Source organism: Procambarus clarkii, chromosome 59 (assembly GCF_040958095.1).
Source record: "Procambarus clarkii isolate CNS0578487 chromosome 59, FALCON_Pclarkii_2.0, whole genome shotgun sequence".
Lineage (NCBI taxonomy): Eukaryota > Metazoa > Arthropoda > Malacostraca > Decapoda > Cambaridae > Procambarus > Procambarus clarkii.
In genome coordinates, this window is record NC_091208.1 from 20,768,360 (window position 1) to 20,790,290 (window position 21,931).

General features: G+C 37.6%; 2 protein-coding genes across 4 annotated transcripts; one reads left to right on the top strand and one right to left on the bottom strand.

The window, feature by feature from the left end:
- The first annotated feature begins 2,463 nt into the window (after nt 1-2,463).
- Nucleotides 2,464-8,990, top strand: LOC123768217 (S-phase kinase-associated protein 1). Its single transcript, XM_045758659.2, has 4 exons — nt 2,464-2,561; nt 5,753-5,855; nt 6,011-6,186; nt 7,858-8,990. Exons 2-4 carry the CDS (start codon nt 5,753-5,755, stop codon nt 8,065-8,067), a joined length of 489 nt encoding a protein of 162 aa, XP_045614615.1. The 5' UTR covers nt 2,464-2,561; the 3' UTR covers nt 8,068-8,990.
- A 216-nt stretch (nt 8,991-9,206) lies between these two features.
- On the bottom strand, nt 9,207-17,564 carry Tcs3 (Probable tRNA N6-adenosine threonylcarbamoyltransferase Tcs3). Of its 3 annotated transcripts, none has more exons than XM_045758656.2 (3): nt 17,337-17,483; nt 13,783-13,959; nt 9,207-13,041 (listed from the first exon to the last, which is right to left on the bottom strand). In XM_045758656.2, the coding sequence occupies exons 2-3, from the start codon at nt 13,930-13,932 to the stop codon at nt 12,184-12,186; spliced, it is 1,008 nt and encodes a 335-aa protein (XP_045614612.2). In that variant the 5' UTR covers nt 13,933-13,959; nt 17,337-17,483; the 3' UTR covers nt 9,207-12,183. The 3 variants fall into 3 exon arrangements, with proteins under 3 accessions (XP_045614612.2, XP_045614614.2, XP_045614613.2); XM_045758658.2 differs by having other exon boundaries at nt 17,390-17,465; XM_045758657.2 differs by lacking the exon at nt 17,337-17,483 and adding an exon at nt 17,505-17,564 and having other exon boundaries at nt 9,208-13,041.
- Between the last annotated feature and the right edge of the window lie 4,367 nt (nt 17,565-21,931).

Below are 21,931 nucleotides of genomic sequence, written 5' to 3' on the forward strand. Positions count from 1 at the left end.
TAACTGTGTATGGAGTCAGCCTCCACCACATCACTGCCTAATCCATTCCATTTGTTAACTACTTTGACACTGAAAAAGTTCTTTCTAACGTCCCTATGGCTCATTTGGGTACTCAGCCTCACCTGTGTCCCCTTGTTCGCGTACCACTCGTGTTAAACAGTTTATCTTTATCTACCCTGTCAATTCCTCTGGGAATTTTGTAGGTAGTGATCATGTCTCCCCTTACTCTTATGTCTTCCATTGTGATGAGGAGTCTATGTTCAAGTGATGATTGATGAAGATTAAGCCACCCAAGAGGTGACATGGGCATGAGTACCCCGTAATATGTACATGTGTTTTACTTTTGTAAGCATAGGACTGTGGCGTGATTGAAGCGTGCTATTGCACCTGTGTAAAATTATTCGCACGCTCTCCGTCACTATGTGATGGAGTGCGGAAAGATACGTGAATTCAAAGACAATTCTTTAACAAATGTTCAAGAGATGTGTAAATATTTCATTCAAAATGATCTGCTTCCAGAAATCTTATCCAAATATCCCCAGTTTGCTAACTGTAGGTACACCTTGGAGTTCAGCCTGCGTTGAAGAGACATTGTCAGTTAAGCGGCGGCCAATAACAGTATCTACAGTGCCGATGTCAGTGTACTCCCTGATCAAGACTCCACATCCTGCCTTCCCATCCCTAGCTACTGACCCATCACAATATACATGTAGAGTGTTTTCTGTAGGCAGTTTTCTAATTATACAATCATATGTTGCCCTCAGCTCTCCTATTTCGTACATACTTTTTTCTTTTGCAAGGAATTATTACTACAAATACGTTACAATCCTCCCATGTTGGTGTGAATTGTCTCTTAGGCAGGACAATAGATTCTGGAATAACATCATACTTTATAACATTAGAACATAAGGTATTTATATATGTTCTCTTCATATACTTTATCATACTTTGTTCATTACTTCACACCTTTTGAACTGAGAGGATTAATTCATTAGCTCCCCCACCTCTCATTAATCTAATGGCAGAGGCTACATTTATCTCTGAAATTCTATCCCCAATACTCTTCATATTCAATTCCATCCTCATTATCTCAATCATAGCATTTCTTGGGCATCCTAAGATAATTCTCATGGCTTCATTTCGTACCTTCTCCAACTTGCCCATCCTACCTTTACCAAAACAAGAAATGACAGGTGCAGCATAATCAATAAGGGATCTTACAGTACTCAAGTATATCATTCGTAGCACAGGGACTCCCACTCCCTTTCCACAGCATGCCAAGGCCTTCAGAGGTTGTAATCTCTTCCGACATTGATCCGACAGTCTGTTCATCTCAGCTTCCAAACTCTCATAGTTTTATCCAACATATATATAACATATATATATATATATATATATATATATATATATATATATATATATATATATATATATATATATATATATATATATATATATATATATATATATATATATATAATAAGCTGGTCCTAATACTTAGTACCAGCTAAGGTTAGGCAAGGTAGGTTGGTTAAGTTTGGTTATATGTCTTCCTTAGTTTTAACTCAAATTAAAAAACTAAAATCATATAAAATATAATAGAAAGCTTTATCATTTCATAAGAAAAAAATATAATTTTAAAAGAACTCGGCTTGTTAGGCAAATCGGACCTTGTGCATACTAGGCCAAATAGTGCAATCTGGCAAATAGATACAACATATTCAGTAGTATAGATCTTAGTATACAATGAGGTTATCGTTGTTTTTTGGGGAAATACTGTAGCTCGTATAAAACATTGTATTTCATCTCATTCTCATGATTGGTATTATTGTTGCAGTACAGTGGGCAATATGAAATATTGACCTTACTATAAGGTGAATATTACAGTGGGCAATATTCAGACTGATTATATAAGCAACCGAAAAGTGAATACTCATTCACGGGAGACATCTCCCGTCATGCAGGGTGCAGTTGCACCTCCACAGATCTCCAGTATCAGCTCTTGATACTGGTAATGGCTCAAAAGGGCCACCACTTACGGGCTATTCATGCCCGTGCCACCTCTTGGGTGGCACGGGCATCTTCATCAATCATCAATCGAATACTCATTCAGTATAATTTCAACAGTGGTTGAGTTAACTTGAGACGCTTGAGAGTTCCCGCACACACCTTCGAGATTAAGGTAGATATAATTATTATTGATATAATATAATCGATACAATATATATATATATATATATATATATATATATATATATATATATATATATATATATATATAAGTGTATGTGTGTAAATCACGAAAATTAACACGTGATGAAAAATGTGACGGTGTCAGACGACGGAAGAAGAATTGAAACAGGAATTTCCTTACGTACTTTCCTATTTTAATAATACATCTTATTAATAATAATATATATGTATATATTGTACATGTATGAATATGTGTGTATATGTATGTGTGTGTGTGTAGAAGTGGTTGAGGGAGCGGCCGCCAGGTGTCAGTGTGGTAGCGGGCGCACGATACACTCCACGGCTACACCTTCACCGTCTCCCTCAAGGTAATAATACACCCTACAACTACACCACTACCTTGTATATGGGATGGAGATGATGCTGGAGGTTGTGGGAGAGGTTATATACGCGTGTTGTAGCAGGAGATAAGGGCGACGAGAGGCGTGTGTGTGGGGGGTGATGCTGGTGGTGGTGGCCGAGATGAACGGTTCGAGGCTATTTTTGTGTTTCTGGAATTTCAGGTGAAGACTCTGGAATTCTTCGACACTTGTGGTGTCTTATGTATGTCTTGTGTGTGTGTTTATGGGTATATGTGTGTGTATAGATCTCTGGCTGTATGTACTATCAAAATAGGAGGATGGGGCTGAATCATAAGATAACTGCAGGTGGTTAAATTGATACGTTTGTGTAAATAAATTCTTTCACTGCTCTGTCAAGGTGAATTGAGAAAAACAAAATGCTATGTGACTGAGTATACTTCACTATACAAGTATCCAAGGGATGCTGCCAGTTAAGTCTAACAATGACACAAAATTATTTTAAAGTGCAATGACTGGGCACTGGTTAACGAGCAATGACTGGTTAAGGTGTTAGCAAAGGTTTTGACATGTTTATTTTTTTTCTACACAAGAGGGTACATTGGGATTAAGAGGGTTCGTAGCAATGAGGATTTTACATATTTTTTTTTTTTTTTTTTTTTGAGATATATACAAGAGTTGTTACATTCTTGTACAGCCACTAGTACGCGTAGCGTTTCGGGCAAGTCCTTAATCCTATGGTCCCTGGAATACGATCCCCTGCCGCGAAGAATCGTTTTTTTCATCCAAGTACACATTTTACTGTTGCGTTGAACAGAGGCTACAGTTAAGGAATTGCGCCCAGTAAATCCTCCCCGGCCAGGATACGAACCCATGACATAGCGCTCGCGGAACGCCAGGTGTAGTGGTAAGACACTCGCCTGGCGTTCCGCGAGCGCTATGTCATGGGTTCGTATCCTGGCCGGGGAGGATTTACTGGGCGCAATTCCTTAACTGTAGCCTCTGTTTAACGCAACAGTAAAATGTGTACATGGATGAAAAAACGATTCTTCGCGGCAGGGGATCGTATTCCAGGGACCGTAGGATTAAGGACTTGCCCGAAACGCTACGCATACTAGTGGCTGTACAAGAATGTAACAACTCTTGTATATATCTCAAAAAAAAAAAAAAAAAAAAAAAAAAAAAAAAACTTGAACGCATAGCATTTCGGCCAGTGCCTCTGTTGCTTTGTAACTCTAAGATAAAACTTGCGGCAGTCAGATTCATTAAACTGAAATAATGTGATTTTTGGTTGCTTTTCTATTCTTTGCTAATGAAACGTTAATGGAAAAATGAAAAATAGGATCAAAACTTTGATATGTAATAATTATGGGTTAAATTTGAGAAAGTTTGGCTAGAGTCATAGATCCAGTAATATCCAAAACCGCTTCAGACGTTAAACTATGACCTCCGGGATATTGACATTATTCGTGCGATGTATAAAATGCTATTTCTCTATTTTTTTTTTTAGGTTAGGGATTATTTTAGGTTTTTAGGTTATTTTAGGTTAGTTTAGTTCAAAGAATAGTGATTACAGATGGCCATCATTTGAGGCAGGTCTTGAACCATATGATTGGTTGGTGAACCATAAATGCAATGACGTGACTAAAATTTGCAGTGTCTGAACAACTTGCTGTTTAAACAGTATTTATTTGAAGTTCAGATGGGAAGTAATTATGAAAAATATTTATGAGAAAATATATTAATTATATTTTTCTATTAGTACTGGAATGATGAATTTAAATACATAGAGTACAGGATACTGCATTCTGCAGGATATCCTGCTGAATGCACACATTCTGCAGGATATCTTGCAGGATACTGCATACTTCAGGATACTGCAAGAAGTCATTTATACTGTGTATTTTTTCATGTATGCATTGACACACTGTGTAATAAAATTTTACGAAGTATATTATAATAATAATTCCCATTGTCAGGGACAGGAGGCCTGTGTATGTATACTCTTATTTGTATTATAGGCTTGTATTGAGGTCCCTTCAAGGCGAGCTATTGACCTTCCCCAGGATGCAACCCACAACAGTTGCCTAATTCCTGGGTACCTATTTACTGCTAGGAGAACAGAGGCACTAGGTGAAAGGAAATGTACCCAACCTTTTCTGTCCCGCCTTGCAATTGCAAGTAAAAAATGAAGCCAAAATATCAATGCTGTACACTCATTTTTGAAGGTTAACCTCCGCAGCAAAATTCCATGAAATCTAACCTATCGTAATGTAACCTAACAGCTACTGTGTACAGTGGTCCCTCCATTTACGAATTTAATCCGTTCCCAGAAATGGGTCGTATCTCGAAACGAATTTTCCAATAAGAAATAATGTAAAATGAATTATCCGTTCCACACTCAAAAACATATTGACTACAAAACACATTTCATACATAATATACACACACATTTTGTACTATAGTACTGTATGTACAAGTTATAGCTTACCTTTATTGATGACTTGTTGGCATATGGAAGACGGTGAGGAGGGGGGTGGGGGGATGAGGTGTTAGTATTTGGAAGAGGAGTCCCCATCCATTATTACAGCAGGCAGTGATGACATTTCTGGGGTACTCTCTCTCTCCTACATTTTGCAGGCGTGCCGTTAGGATTTGGTTGTGGCTCAGTGCTTGCTTGTCTTACTAAGAATCTGTCAAAGGACACTTGTTTTTCCCCTTCATTTTCTCACTTGTCTGTAGTGACACATCACATTGTCATTAAAAAGGTCAATGCAACGGCCTGCTACAGCTTATATAGGCAAGTTTTTTCAACAAAAATTTGCCGTTCGTCCCATACTTCACACGTTTTTGTAATGAGGAAGATGCCGCCTCTACTCAAAACTATTTTCTTAGGTTGAACCTTACCACTGACTTTCTTGGGACTTATGGTGTGATATATATATAATTACTTTTATGTTAAAAAAACGAGGCCAAAGGAATATTTTCTGATTGACCAAAGAAATGCATAAAGTACTCAAGTGTATCTGGCTTGAAACAGTTGGTCTCTCTGAGGGCTAGTACTGTATGTAGTTTTTCCGAGTTCACAATTAACAACACACATTGCTATTATAATTTGTAATGTCTGCATTTTTATAGAAACACCTTTAATTCTTAGATTTTACACTGGAATAAGTCTTAAAAAATTATATCTTTTTCAGATGCCTAGCATTAAGCTTCAGAGCAGTGATGGCGACACCTTTGAGGTGGACGTAGAAATTGCCAAGCAGAGTGTCACCATAAAAACTATGTTGGAGGACTTGGGTAAGTATATAAACCTAAACCTTGATGTCTGAATTAACTACCACAGGGGGTGCACTGAAGCAAAAAGTTGAATTTAGGCATTATAATTTTTTTATTTATATACTGTACGTTCTGAAAAGAATGCCTTGTGTATTAAAATCTCCTTGGTGTTGCAGGAATGGATGAGGATGAAGAGGAGGTGGTGCCCCTTCCAAATGTAAATGCAGCGATTCTCAAGAAGGTAATTCAGTGGTGCACGTATCACAAAGATGACCCACCTCTTCCTGATGATGACGACAACAAGGAAAAGAGGACCGATGACATCTCATCTTGGGATGCAGATTTTTTGAAGGTATTATACAAGTTATTTATAATATAGTTAACCACAAAAGGAAAATGATAACTTGTACAGTGTTCTCAGTAATCCAAAACCCTTGGGACAATAATTGTTGAATTTTGAATATTGCCAGATTTTAGCATCTGGCAATACTTGATAAGCATATCCATATTTATTCTTTTGGTCAACAAAGACCAATACCATCAGACAAGACAATTGTCCCAGGTAGGGTAGAGTTACCTGTCTCCAGACACTAGTTATTGATGACCATGGTATAATGCAAAAGTTATTGAATAATTGCAAAACATAGGATATGAATAAGAAAAATGTGATGTATGCTATACCCGTCAAACACACACAACGAAACTACGATGCTGCTGCAACGTTTGAACAAGGTTTAACACCTTCTAACAATACTATATACACCTTCTATACCAATACTATATTGGTTGTTACAACTGTTGTTATAGCAAGTTGTAACGTTCATATACTTCATAAAAACGTTATTCCAAGATGTAACAACTTTATTACAAGTTGTAACAAGGGAAAAATAGGGCCAGTTACATTTTGTTTGCAGGGTATGTTCTTGTATCCTGGGTCCGGTCTCCAGATGGCAGAACACATTGCCTACTTGTAAGGGAATTTTATGTATTGAGCAACATTCATAGAATTGTATACCAGGTTCCTAAATGTTTGACTCTATGGGTGTCCAGAGACTAGCATCTAGTGGGACCAGATTCAAGCACCACTTACCCCAATGTACTGTGGCTCTTAAGTGTCAAGATCTGATATTAGTGTGCAAGGTAACACGGGTGTTTGTAGCATGTCGATAGAATTTTAAATTGGGAAATACTGATTTTGGTGTCTGGAGATTGGAAATAGTGTAAAGGCAACTATTATTTTCATATAGTATATTTTTTCTAGGTTCCAACATAATTTTGTAAATTGAGTCGAGCCCAGTGTTTTATCACCAGTAAATCGGCTGCTTCCACTCCCAAACATATCACCTGCCCATCAGCATCCCTAGCTCCAGTCACACAATCACTATTACCACATTCCCCTTTTCCTTATCTACCAACAAAACCCTTTCCCACCTCCCTCAGTAATTTCATTCAACCTACACACTTGATTACACACGTGTTTTGCCCTCTACACCCAAACTAATTTAGGTTAGGTTAAGTTTGATGAAATTTATTGGTTTTGATTCTAATTAAGAAAAAAATCATATGTTCAGTATTGTATAATGCAATGCAAAACTTTTATCATTCCATAAGAAAAGTTTTGAAGGCATTATTTCAGGAAAATCCAGCTTGTTAGGCAACTTGGCTTATTGATTGAACATAGAAATTTGATCAAATCTAACCTAACATAAGTCAGTAATTCATTTTCCTAATATAATATGTTAAGAAAGATATGTTGCAATATTCCTTTCCAATTTGGAAAGGAATATTTGAAAATGACAAATTACTGCTTAAGCATATTACGCCTTGCATATTAGGCCAAGTAGTGCAGTTCCGGCTATTATATGTATAAAATACATGTGTGTTTATAGATGTATAATATGTGTGTATTATATGTACTAAAATATGCTTGGCAATGAAACTGGGAATATCTATCCCAGTTATAATGAAATTAAATTTGTCCAGGTATGAGAGGTATGAAATTAATACTTTATTACTTTTGTAGGTTGATCAAGGTACTTTGTTTGAATTGATCTTGGCAGCCAACTACTTGGATATCAAAGGCCTTCTTGATGTTACATGCAAGACTGTTGCCAACATGATCAAGGGCAAGACACCTGATGAAATTCGTAAAACCTTCAACATCAAGAACGATTTTACGCCCTCTGAAGAAGAACAGGTCCGCAAGGAGAATGAGTGGTGTGAAGAGAAGTAAGAGCATTCATAGCCGTTCTGGACACTTGATTATACACATCCTCAGCCTTAGTGAAGAAATGTGAAGACTATAGTGATTGTATAGTCATTGAATATCTGAATATTCATGGAAATGAATGGATTACTTGGAATGGGATGCAACTAAGTGATTTAGATATGACATTGTATGTAATGTCCCCTTTTACCTATTACACAATGAAGTTTGTCTCGTATATAATTATTTGAAGTCTATGCTATGTTCATGTCGGTAAGATGACAGTAATGGAATTATTTTCTTCTTATGTTGACTAGTTAAAAAAATATATATACAAGTTCATTTGAATCAGGATATTGAGTGATAGAAAAGATTTAATTTATTGACTAGTATAGCAGTGATGAATCCAGCTGAAATTAAAAAAATATATGCATTATCTGTGTGTATTTGTCACAATTTGAATTTCATCCATCTGTCCATTGCTTATACATTTATGCATGTATAATATTCGAGGGCAGTTCTTAGCACGTATAGTGTCGGTAAATGGAAATTAATGTACTTTACTTTTAAATGTGATAATGCATTTTGATATCTTAGTTCAGAAAAGTCTTATCATATAGAAAATACAGCAATTCACAAACTGTTAATGAAGTTTGTAAAATACATAGTGTTCTGATTTTCTTGTTACACTATTCCTTTGTAAGTTAAGTGTGCCTTATTTATTGGTTTACATGTTCTGTATTAGTGTTCAATTTATAAAATATATTGATCAAAATAACATTAATCCAGTGTCTTTCTCATTTAAACATATGGCTTTATTAGTCAACAAAATTATATAACTTCTCCTACTCCTCAATGTTTCTTCAAACATATCCTTTGTTTTCATTTTTTTGTATACATGAATACCAGCAGCTTTTATTAGAGGTCTATAAATAAACCCTCTGTTTTCAGTGTTGTATGATTTCCCTCTTTTTATAATATTTATATGTACTATAGTACAAAATAGATATTAGCATAAGTGTGTAGTGGACAATAAAAATGTTTGGTAGAAGTATCAAGCTAAGGAAAAGAAATTAGCTCAGAATAGGCAAGGACTTTTTACACTAATGTATGAAAGATGCTCATTTAGTTATGATCAATTAAATTGATACGCTGTACCTTTAAAGTATACACTATAGTTACTCGATGCCAGACAGATGATAGGTAACTAAACCTTTTTGAATGAGACGTTATGCAGATACTGTATTAGGCACTAGTACCTCGGTTGAAGTAGTGGTGTATAGTAAGAGCCTCAATGAAGAGAAAGTTTGCCATGTTAGAAGTAGAGTGCAAACCACCTGCTTTTGCTGAAATTTTGAATTACTGGGGGTAATAAAAGTCCTCAGATTGTGCTTACTGGTATGCAGGCATCATTATGGCAAATTTTAAATTTATGATGAGCGTGGCATCACCCCAGAGGAAAATGGAGTACATTATCTATAGAAATTAGCCCACCTAAACATTCACCATTTCCTCATAACCTTATTGGCCTTTCTGTCTTGACCTCAAATACAGACTTCACAACTTGTTCATTCAATGACATCTCGATACTCTTTATTTTTACTGTATTTCCATCTCTTCATGGTACATAGACTCCCTTGCTTGGTGTATTATATTGATAATTGCTTGCTTCCATCTTTCCATGACATTCTGTTCTTTATTGTGTCAATCTAACAGCAGAAATACATCATAGATATCTATTTTTACCCTTCTCTTAGATTTTTTCATGCTACAGCAGTCAAATCTGCAAGTCAGGGTAAAAATTGCGTCATTTCAATACAGCCCTCTGGTCTTGTCTTTCTGAACATTTCTTATGTGACTTACTCTATGATGATGATGTTATAGATTCAGCTACTCGGAACAAGTTCCAAGTAGCACGGGCTATGGTGAACCCGTAACTTGCCTGGCACAGGAGCGGGGCAAATAGCAAAATTCTATGGGCTCAATGGGGAGCCTTTAGTGGACTTGCCTGGTACAGGAGCGGTGCCGTGCTCTATGAACTTTGCAAATTCTTCGTATCAAGCTTACAGAGCCCAGGTATTTAAACTGGTCAACCACATCTAGGATTTCATTTACTCCTTATTGTCCACGTTTACTTTTACCAATTTTCTCATATACTGCATGCATGCGTACGTACTGGGCAAGTACTCTGTGAGCAAGCGGCAGTGTGAGCAGTTGAAGAAATGTACAGGTACTCGTCTAGTTGGTGTGTACTATTCTTTAGTGGTGAGTCTGGAGAGGAAGCATTGCAGTCGAACAGTACTGTACAGCCAGGCCTTAACCCAGTATAATCGAGGCTGTTGAGCCGATGGCAATACCACCACAGGAAAGCACAGAGGTAGCAGCCAGAAGTCCATGACCCTCCCCTTATTTTTTTATCATTTTGACTGCATTGTTTTCTAGTGGCTTCAGGGTTCTACCTTTTATTGTTCATCTTGTTGATGATTTGGCTTCGTGTCTGTACATTGTTGCCCTCAGGCGACTGTGCCAGTGCAGTTGCATCAACCGTTGTACGTGGTGGTGTGTACTGCTCGATGAGACCTGATAACCATTCTCGTAGAATTGCGACGATGTTTGGCCGACCTATGATGTGGGTGGTGAGTATACAGTCTATTGTGTCCAGAAAGTCTGGTAAAGCCTCAGATTGACCTGGTTACCTGGAGAGTATTATTTTACGTGGCATTGCTAATTCTTGGGTTTGTGGTGTTGTGGAGGCCAAGGCGTTGTCAGAGATATTCTCAGCATCTACGGCCATATCTGATGACATGTGTTTTTCACAAGAGTACACATCATCAGACATCATCACATCAACACTATCCTTGTGTTGCAAGTGTTGCTGCTCTCACCGTGATGTGTGTGTTGTCCATTTTGGAGCTGTGACTGTAGAGGTTGCAGGAGTTGGTGGTGTTTCTGTCTTGAGTGGCTATGTTTTTCCCTTGTTTCTTGTGGTGATTCCATCTGGGTAGCAGCATTCTCAAGTACTATACTCTCACTGGTAGAATTATTGGTATGATATTGTTGCTTATCAGGAACTTGTTGACTTTGCTTAGAAACAGGATGTGGTCCTGCTTGGCGACCCTATCTGCATAGGCGAGGCTCACCTGGATGTGTATGTTGACGGTAGTCTGTTGTCACTGGCATTGGAGAGTTCTTTTCCCAGTGTTGGAGATTTTTCCCTGTCCATGCAGTTGCTGGGTGGAAGTATCTTACATCAGTAGACCTGGGAAATTATTCTGGGCCGAGATCAATTGGAGTCACTACTGGTTGTTGGATGCACACCATTGGATTTTGCAGAATTCAGTTTTGGGATTTTCTCCTTCCTCTTGGAGCAGAGGTGGGAAATGGTAATGTACTGTTCCCCACACTGGGTGCACTACTACTTCTTGCTAGTGCAGTTCTTGTAGTTAGGTGTCCCTGAGCATATGCTACATTGGGCTTCATGTTCAGTGCAGTTACTTGCAATGTGATCATATCAGAAGCATTTGAAGCATTGTCTGGGTTGGTAAACTTTCTCCAAAGTGATTTAGGAACGTACTAAGGTATTTTAAACCTCTCTTCGCTACATTTTGTATTTGATTCAAAAGTCATCATAACGGTAGGGGGGATAACCTCTGACTTGCTTAGACTGTATGTTGGCCACAGTAATTCATTGCACTTGATGAGAGACCTGACTTGTCAAAACTCCACTATCCTCGTCACCTCCTCGTAGAATGTCCTGATTTTCAGGATCGGAAATTTTGCTTTCCCACTGTTCTTTTGAGTTGATACAATCCTAGGTGAATCAGACTCCTTTGACATTACTTGTCTTTTGTGTTTCTGCTCTTATATTGGCATCCTGAATGATGCCCACACGGCAGGTGGGTTTTCTGCTCCAGATAATAAAGAGTATTTTGAACTAGCTCTATCAATACACACTTTTACACTGAACTAATGATAGCAAAAGCAAACAATTACAGTATTTTTTTATAATACATCTAGGTAAAGAAAATTAAGTATTTTTTTTGTACTGTATATTGTACACATATTTGGGTTTTCAATACAAATGTCAAATAGTTTATTACATGCAGTACAGCAGTATGTAAAAAAAATATAAATCATGGCAATTTATTCTCTCCATGTTACAGGAACATCATCTGTCCTGAATCTCTGAGTAACCCAAGTATCCATAAGTGGTGTTGTAATCCCAGATTTATACATGAGATATCCAGCTTGGGCAATCATTGCTCCATTATCTATACAGAAACTCTCATCTGTTGCATACAGCTTTGCTTCCCTTTCTTCACACATCTTGTTCATCATCTCCTGAAGCCTTAAATTGCAGCCAACGCCTCCACAAATGAGAACTTCCTGGGATCCACAGTGAGCCATGGCTCGTTCTGTAGTCTCTACCAGCATGGCAAAGACTGTTTCTTGCAGGGAAAAGCACAGATCCTCTTTAGTGTATTGTTTGGTCTTCAGTAGTTTATTTGCACGCTCCTCTAGGTATGAGAGGATGCCAGAAAAGGAGACATCCATACCCTTTACACAGTATGGAAGAGGAAGGAACTTTTTACCTTTCTTTGCCATTTGTTCTATATTATAACCTGGACTTGGGTCATTTGAAAGCATCAGGATCCTTGCAAATCTGTCCAAACAGTTTCCAACTGCAAGGTCAATAGTTTCTCCAAAAATTCTGTATCTCTTCTCTAAATAGGCAATAATTTGTGTGTTGCCTCCACTTACATAGAGTACAGTTGGATTTTCTGCCCCTGTGACAAGCCTCCCCATTTCAATGTGTCCAATGCAGTGATTAACAGCAACAAGGGGTTTGTTCCAAAGCTGGGAAATGGTTCTGGCCACCACTGCAACACTAATTAGTGGTGCAGCCATCCCAGGGCCTTTTGTGAAAGCAATGGCATCAACATCTTGAGGATCAACACATGCCTCTGCAAGTGCTTGGTTCAGAACTTCCAACACATGAGCCTGTGATCAACAATGTCTCATTAGTACACATTAAAATGGGGACATAACTAGAAGTAAATACTTGAGGTATAAAATGCAGTATTAAATAAGTGCCTTATAGTATTTATTACACGGGTATGATAATCTATCAAGATGATTTTATTATGCTGGATGAAATGGTTTAACAAGGCCGAGTAAATAGGGTTCTAAAAATATAAACTGAAGTTGGAACACAACATGAATTAAAACAAATTTACATTTACAAATTAAAGAGGTAAAGATTAGTAGGTGCTGCATGTGGAGCAAAAAGCACTGTAGCACCAAACTCACTGCAAAGTGGTTAGAGATAAAAATAGGCTCCTTTCCATGTGTTAAAAGTCCTTCTTCAGGTTACTTTATTTTTATGTAATGTGATTAAAGATGTTTTATTTATTTATTTATATATACTGTAGAAGAGTTCTTACATGCTTGTACAGCCACTAGCATGCATAGCATTTTGGGCAAGTCCTTAATCCTAATTTTCCCCGGAATACGACCTGCCGAAGTGTTTAACAACCCGGGTTAAAGCACTTGCTGTGCACCGAGCGAGTGTTTTACAACTATGCCACAAGGACTGCTTTGATTTTAGTTCAATGTTAGTTCATGTTGGCCCCTAATAAACAATTACTGTATTACCCTATATCCCACTTTCATGGAGTGGAAAATGGTATACTATATATATACATATGTATCCCAGTAAAGCAAGACAAATCATTTACCTACCTGGTGATGTTTTGCAGTGTCATGAGGAATGAAACCCTGGCCAGGTGGTGTGATGTATGTGTGGCGAGGGTTGGATAACACCTTTCCATCTTGCACTATGCCTACACCGATCTTGTTGGCACTGCCCTCCAGTCCAATGATCATGACCATCTTTATAATGAACAGTAAAGATTGTGTCTGGAAACAAACATAACTGTATTATTAAATGTAAAGGATATACTTATGGAAGGTTCATATAATATACCATAAGCTGTAATAAACCATTGTAGTATAGTTACATATTCCTTGACTTATTTTTCTTAAGTCAGCTTGCTTTTTTGGACAGTACATTGCCAAAAGAATCTTTACCTTACTCTGAGGGAACTTGCAAATTACACTGCAGTAAGTTCTTATAGTTAGCTCAACTGTGTCCTTTGCCAATTAAGTATTTAATACCAAGCTTCACTTCCTCCTATCTTCCATTCCATAGTAATCTTGTGGAATGGATTACCACTTTTTCTCCAACACCTTTGATCTTCAATAGACAGCAAAAAGTCTGCATGAAGGAGTATTTATCAAAAGAAGACACCAAGCCTGGGAGGCTGTGCATTTAGGAATGGTAGTATGGTTGCAATATGGTGTGGTATGGACGTGAAAAATCAAGAGTTAAAGCAGTAGAAATGAACAAGCTGAGAAGCATGTGTGGTGTTGGGAGAACAGATAAAGTAAAGACTGCAAATGCAATAAAGAGATGTGGAGAGAGTAAGTAATTATTGGCATTAGGAGACAAGATAAAGTAAGGAAATAGAGTAAAGTGAAATGTGGAGCACCACAGCCAAAATGTCCTTGACATCATTCAATATGCAAATATGAGAACAAGAGAGATGTGGAATGCAAATATCAATATACAGCAAGATTGAGGAGAGCATACTGAAATAATTTTGGCAAGTTGTTGAACGAATTAATTTGGAAATAGAAGTACTGTATTTATTATTTAGGTTAAAGTGGTGAGGCTGTTAAATAACTATGAATACAGTACTTCCAGTTTCTGTTAATGCAGTATTTATAAATTTTGGCAAAAATGAGCCTTGTGGCAGAAAAACTGTGCCCTTGGAGCAAAGATCCATTGATTGTCAGCCAAGACAACACCATACCATCCCTGCCCAAAGAAAAAACTTGAAAAAAGTAATATCTATGAACTTCCCTGTAAAGTCCAGCTGTTATATAAGTCAGAAGTTGTTCTATTTCTAGGTAGATGAATAATGTAGCCTTAATTAGTATATGAGAAATAATACACCAAGAACTTCAACAAAACCTTGTAGATCTACGGCAAAGTAAAGTCATCACTAATAATTTCAACTATCATCATACTATCATGCCAGAAGAGCCACGCATCTATGGATAATCCAATAAAATCAGCAGACTCATAGATGTTACTACTGATCGGCTTAGACACTGCTATAAGTATCTTTTTGAATTTTCATTACCTGCTGATGTAGATCTGACAAAATGTAAATTGCGGTCAAAATTATTTGCACACCCTCCGTGACCGTGTGATGGAGTGTGAAAAGATACGTGAACTCTGAGACAACTCTATAACAAATGTACAAGAAATGTGTAAATATTTAATTCAAAATGATAAGTACAGTATTAAGTATTTCTCATAACCAGAAATTTTAGCTAAATATCCCCAGTTTGCTAACTGTTGGTAGTAAATGTGGGTGATTGTACTGTACTGTATTCTAGTTGTAAGTCCACAGAAGACATCACAAGGTTTTAAACCCTACTGATATATGTTGTGATAAGAGGTTACAATGGCACTGGGCCATTTAATATATATACATATATTATTCTAGATGTTCTTTTAATGTGTTCTGTAACAACATATTGTAGTCTCCATTCCATTGTTGGAGAAAGAAAAACTATGCCATTGTGGAATGTATCAAGTGACAAATTTCTGATGGCTCCTGGCTATTTGGAGGGAGCTGGCACTGGTTGCCACCTCACACTGAGGATGGACCAGAAGACGATCTACCGGCCCCTAGGGACCCAGACAATATATACAGTATATGAGATAGCCTCCTGAACCCAGTGTAGGCAAACAAGATTCTTGCTTTTTAGAAACAAATATAACTCAAGTCTGGCAAAGCAAAATAAACACTACGACTTCCAGTCAGCCATGGAAGAGAAAACTAAGAAGGCACCAAAACAAGTTGGGTTGGTGAAGTTCAAGTTCAAGTATGTTTATTGAGATAAGAAAGAAATACATCTCAAAGGGATAGAGTAACTTAGGCTATTTCTACCCCCCCCCCCACGTGAAGGTGAAGAATGATGCCTAACAAATCTCAACCTAACAGGGAAAAATCTCAACACAGATTCTAGCAACTCGCATGTGGAGTCTGACCTAGACATAGATTCAGCACCTACGTTGAACTAGGAGTCACGAATCATCAAATGTTGGGTTCAATGGCCACTGAACTATGAAAGGTCATTAGACATACAAACTCATGACATGTATACAAACTTTATACTTTCATGTACAGTACCAATATACAGTACACATAATATATAAACTAAATACAGTATTTCACAATTATGGCCTAACTACATGATGATAGTTAACTATTGTACTTTAATAGAGACAATCAATTAACATGTATGTTTTGAGGAACCCAGATCAATATGATGGTTTTATTGCTAATATTGAATTTATTACAAATATTGGCTAGTATTTAATTTGTGTCAGTGACTATGAACTGTACAGCAAGTAAAGATGACTAATCTGCCATGGTTGACATTAGTTCATAATCTATGGCATACAATTCAGCAGAATAAACCAATTTATAAGTCAGGAGACGAAACCTGAAGGAACATCCACCAAACCATTCACTCGTCCCTAAACATCCACCCAACTTGGAGCTGTTTATGTATGTTGTACAAGTGCTGGTGGACCTCTAGTAGGTATTTCACATAGGTTAGAAATAGGGCCTGCAGTCCCTATTCTGCAGACCCTCTGGTAGGTCTTTCACATAATTAGAAATGTTGGCCTGTGGGCCCAAGCTCTCACAAATCAAGCCTGGCCTTGGGCCAGGCTTTGGGAGTAGAAGAACTTCCAGAACCCCTTCAAGCAGGTATCAAGCAGGTAGGATTGGCCGCAGCTTCACCCTTGTGGGACATCACAGGTAACATCCTGCCACACAGTTCTCCTTTTACGGTGATGGTGTCTTCTGTTGTACACATATACACAGGCTGCCAGTCACCGACAAAACAAATTACTAAATATCATCTAAATTGTTCAGTATTTCAAACGTTTCAGTTATATCAGCCCTGTCATGTCTGATATGCAGTGTTGTTACTCCTGTGGCCCTCAATCATTCCTGATTTGAGTCAAAAACTTAGTTCTTGTCCATCTGAAGATGAGGTCTCCATGCTTGGATAGTGGTTTAAGTTGGGGTACACTAGAGATTTGTAAAGTATTTTCGCTTGCCAAAGCATATACCTAAGAGCCATAGCCATAGCATGTCTAATTTACTGTTAATCAGTGAATAATGTACAATTAATGACTGTCAGCTCACCTAATAGGAAAAAAATATATTGTACATAAATGCAAAATACAGCATTTATTTACTAAATAATCTACACAAAAATTCCAGTTGAGCCTGTAGTTTGATACGTCGATTTGAATAAAGTTTTTCCCCTTCTCGACGAGAATATATTCTTTACGGTATCCCCGGACCCCCTACCTGAGCAGAGGCAAGCAGCAGGCATGTCCCTCAGCGGTGTTGACGTTCGTGATCAGTAACCCGGGTTGCATTATTCAACGTTCTTTTAATATTTGTTAATGATTTTAATTTATAAACTATTCAAGCTGGATTCATACAAAGTTTATTATAAGTAGTTTTTATATATATAATAAATAATATGTCAATTAATTGATCAATTGATTTATTGTACGTGCGTGAGATGTAATAATTTACTATCTGTTAAGGAATGTACCAGAAGTGAGTTACAAGAATGGCTTCACACCTCCCATCGGGTTGCCAGATTGGGCTACAAGTAGCGATTTGGGCTAATTTTGAGAGCCTCGCGCTCCCAAATTTTTAATTTTGCTCCTTGCTACTTTTTTGGGCTAATTTAAAAGCAAGATGTGCTAATTTGGGCTATTAATGTTAAGAATGTACGATTGCGAGTTACATGAAAGTAACTAAGCTATAAATAATTGTAATTAATAATAAATGTAAATATTAATTAATACTAAATAATATTATTTAATAAATTAGTCCCAATTCAACGCAGAGTTTTCTTCCAAGCACATAAACTTGTAAATATAGATACAAAAAATAGATAGACCGATAAATAAATAGACAACTTTCAAATAATGCACCAAGTAATGGCGAGAGGGAAAAAAATAGACAGTATACATTACACTTGAAATTAATAATGGATGAATGATAATAAATTGGTGTATGTTTGGTGTATGTATGAGACTTCGGGAGCCGATCGGCCGGGCAGGAAAAACATTAATGACTAATGACTAATAGCAGAATTTAGCCATTTTGTGTAAAAACTTTTATATCTCCTATTATTAATTATAACAGTAATCGAAAAAGTCATAGTTTGTAAGAGATGAAACAGAGAGCCATGAGCTAGAGCAATGTGCTGAGTCCATAAGGAGGCCGAGCTTCCAGAAATACCTTCCTGTGATTGGCTGTTGCGGGGAATACCAACACTCTTTTATGAATAAAATTTTAACTAAGAAATAGGTCCTTGTGCACAACAACAAGGTTGTTGTGAAAAAGAACAACAATTTCTGTTTTGCACCTGACAGAAATCTCCATCTAACTGAATAATTTACTCGAATAAGAGGCCAGAGCAGCGTATCATTATTTGTGTCAAGGCAACCCCCAATAATAACGTCTCAAGTTAGGTAGCCAGCCCATGTTTCTGTAACACCCGTTACATCCTGTAGTATTTAATTATCACTATATTAATATTTTTAAATACTTAACATTTCACTTTTTAAGCAGATTAAAGTTGAAGCAGAATGTCATAAGCAAGGATGGTGTGCCGAATAAATATGATTTATTAAGTGGATGGAGCCTTTAGCTGATCCCTTCCTGTGATTGGCTGTTGTGTGAATGTCAACAAACATTTATTTGTGCACCCCATACCATTTGTGGGCGGAGCTTGGAACCTCCTACCCGAGCACAACAACCCGCCTTATGGGTTGCTGTTTGGCTATTTATAGTGCGTTGGAAAAAAACTAGATGGCGTTAGTGGTATTTTGTAGGGTAATTTGTTATAAGTGTAATTTGATGTCAACAGATGGCGTAAGCTGTATCTTATGGCCACTATTGACCAGCCAGTTGATAGTGTTCTCTTCTGCCGACAGATGGCATCAGCTGTGTTATTATTACTTCCAAATTCCCTTTAAACACTGATCTACATATCCCTTGGCTTATGATAAGGTTTTATACCATTTATGATAAGTATTAGATAACTGGAGTTCCGCAATTACTTTTATTTATCAACTGTTCAGGATATCAACATATAATGTCTGGTTAGGACGTACTGCTCTCGATTGATGGAGATTAAGCCACCCAAGAGGTGGCACGGGCATGAATAGCCCGTAAATACTGCTCTCGTAATATTATTTAAGGGGGTGGGGGAACTACGAAGTGAAAGCGCCAAGCCATTACGACTATATAGCACTCGGAAGGGATCAAGATACGGATTTGGGATGGAACGGGGGAAAGGAATGGTATCCAACCTCTTGGGCGGTCGGGGATTGAAAGCGGACCTGTAGGAAAGGAGACCGTCGCTCTACCGTCCAGCCCAAGTGGTTAAGCGTAATAATATTAAAACAACAATTTATGCATATAATAACAGCATTTCACACTAAAAATACTTGGATATATCGAAATTTGGTAGTGAATTCCAATCTAGGAATCTCCTATGACTAAACTGTACTTTTTAATTATTTTTTTGTACTTACTACTTATTAAATTATTAAGTAACTTACTATAATAATAATTAAATTATTTTATTTAATATTTAAATTAAACGATAAAATAATAGGTAATAATAAATCATTGTGTAGGGGGACAGGCAGCCAGTGTATATATACATATTAGGCTTATACCAAGGTGCCACAAAGGTGCCACAAAGGTGCCAAATTAAAGACTGGGAGCTGCCGGGGCGGGCCCAAGGGCTGCTGGCGGCCCTGATGGCCAGGCTGAACTTCCGCGCCCTTATAATCACCATTGTTTAATAATCTTCACAGGGAGAAACAACTGTAAATATAGGAATAGTTTATTACAACATACACGGTAAAGAAAACAGCTCGGAAACTAAGGAAGTAAAGCTGCCGAAAAAACATTTGAGTCCATTTCAAGTTCAAATATGTTTATTGTCGGTTCGTTCATGCTAGGCTTGCAGTTACACAACTGGTCGGGGTCCACTTACACAACTGGTCGGGGTCCGCTTACACAACTGGTCGGGGTCCGCTTACACAACTGGTCGGGGTCCACTTACACAACTGGTCGGGGTTCGGGGTGCACAATAAACCAGCACTCACCTGTTGAATAGGGGATGCTTAATGAACTATCCACCTTTGGCGGCAAAAAAACAATATATATATATATATATATATATATATATATATATATATATATATATATATATATATATATATATATATATATATATATATATATATATATATATATATATATATATATATATATATATGTATATATATAATGTGTGTGTGTATGTGCAGAAATAATATTAATAAAACAATTGACATTGTGTAGTGTACTCTATGTATCAAAATATATTACTTTGAAACCCATATCATTTACTAAAAAAAAATTGGGCTACTCTTATTACAAATTCGCTTCTTTTTGGCCGTCAGCTCGCTACTTTACGCAATTTGGATCTGGCAACCCTGGTTCATCGACGACGACCCCGTCAGTCGTCAGGAGGCAGCGGCGGTGTGAGCATCGTCGTTCCCGTGTAGGTAAGGCTGATCAATTATTTTTGCTATCTGAGCAGTTGGGAGGTACGCATGAATATCTAGTCTACCTCCACCTACAATGCTTAATGCATTATACATTTGTTCGCTATTGTAACATTGAGTTTTTTTAATGTCTCCGAGGGTCATTGTTTCCGTATTGTTTGTTTCATCCGGGTTGTGTAGTATTCAAATGTTTGTATTCCACTAATGCTAAGTAGTCCGTCCTCTCTCGGATATTGTGGAAGATTTTGTTGATCACGATTTGCCAACATTATATGAGTAGGATATTATATAGAATACACTTCCCCCAGAGTGTTAAACCACCACGTCGTCAGGCTTGGCTCGTTAACGCGGCGGTCGACCACCCCCCTCCTCCCAAGACGCATTTATTATCGACTTAAATGTACTGTGTATTAAATATAGTTTTTATCGTGTATAAATTAATTTTATATTCTATGTTTAATTAGGCGTATAGTAGGTTCGGTATTTAGGTTCTGTTGGCAATTATTTGCACTTGAAGTATGTGGAGGGAGAAGCATTTACAGTTACCTGTTCTCAGGCCAGGCTCGCTTACGTGATCGCCCGACCCAAAGCCGCATTCGTTAATTTTATCGTTCTGCGTATTCAGAATTATTCTCGCATATAAGGTAATATTATTTCATCAAGTTAATAGTTTAAAAACTAAGTTTAGTGACAAGCGACAGTCCTGTGTACATTGTAATATATGACCAACTTCCCAACCGGAAGGAGCGGGGACACTGAGGAACTGAATTTACCTGAGGGCCACTAACACTAGTGACCTCGATGAGGGCAGTAAGCCGGCGGCTTGTCGAAGGTCCCCACCATTTGCCCTGGTGATCTTTTCCAGCTGTATTTTGAAACCCAGCAGGGTTTTGGCGTTTACGGCTTTGGCGGGTAGGCGGTTCCACGAGTTCACAACCCTATGGGTGAAAAAGCATCTCCCTTTTCCTGTCCAACATTCTGACTTGTTGAATTTGAACCCGTTGCTCCTTGTTCATGTAACATCTGACCTTTTGAAGACATTGTCCTGATCGACACCCTCCAAATTGTTTAGTATTTTAAAGGTTTCTATGAAGTCCGCCCTGTCATGCCTGGTTTGTGGTGTTGTTAGCCCTGTGGCCCTCAACCGTT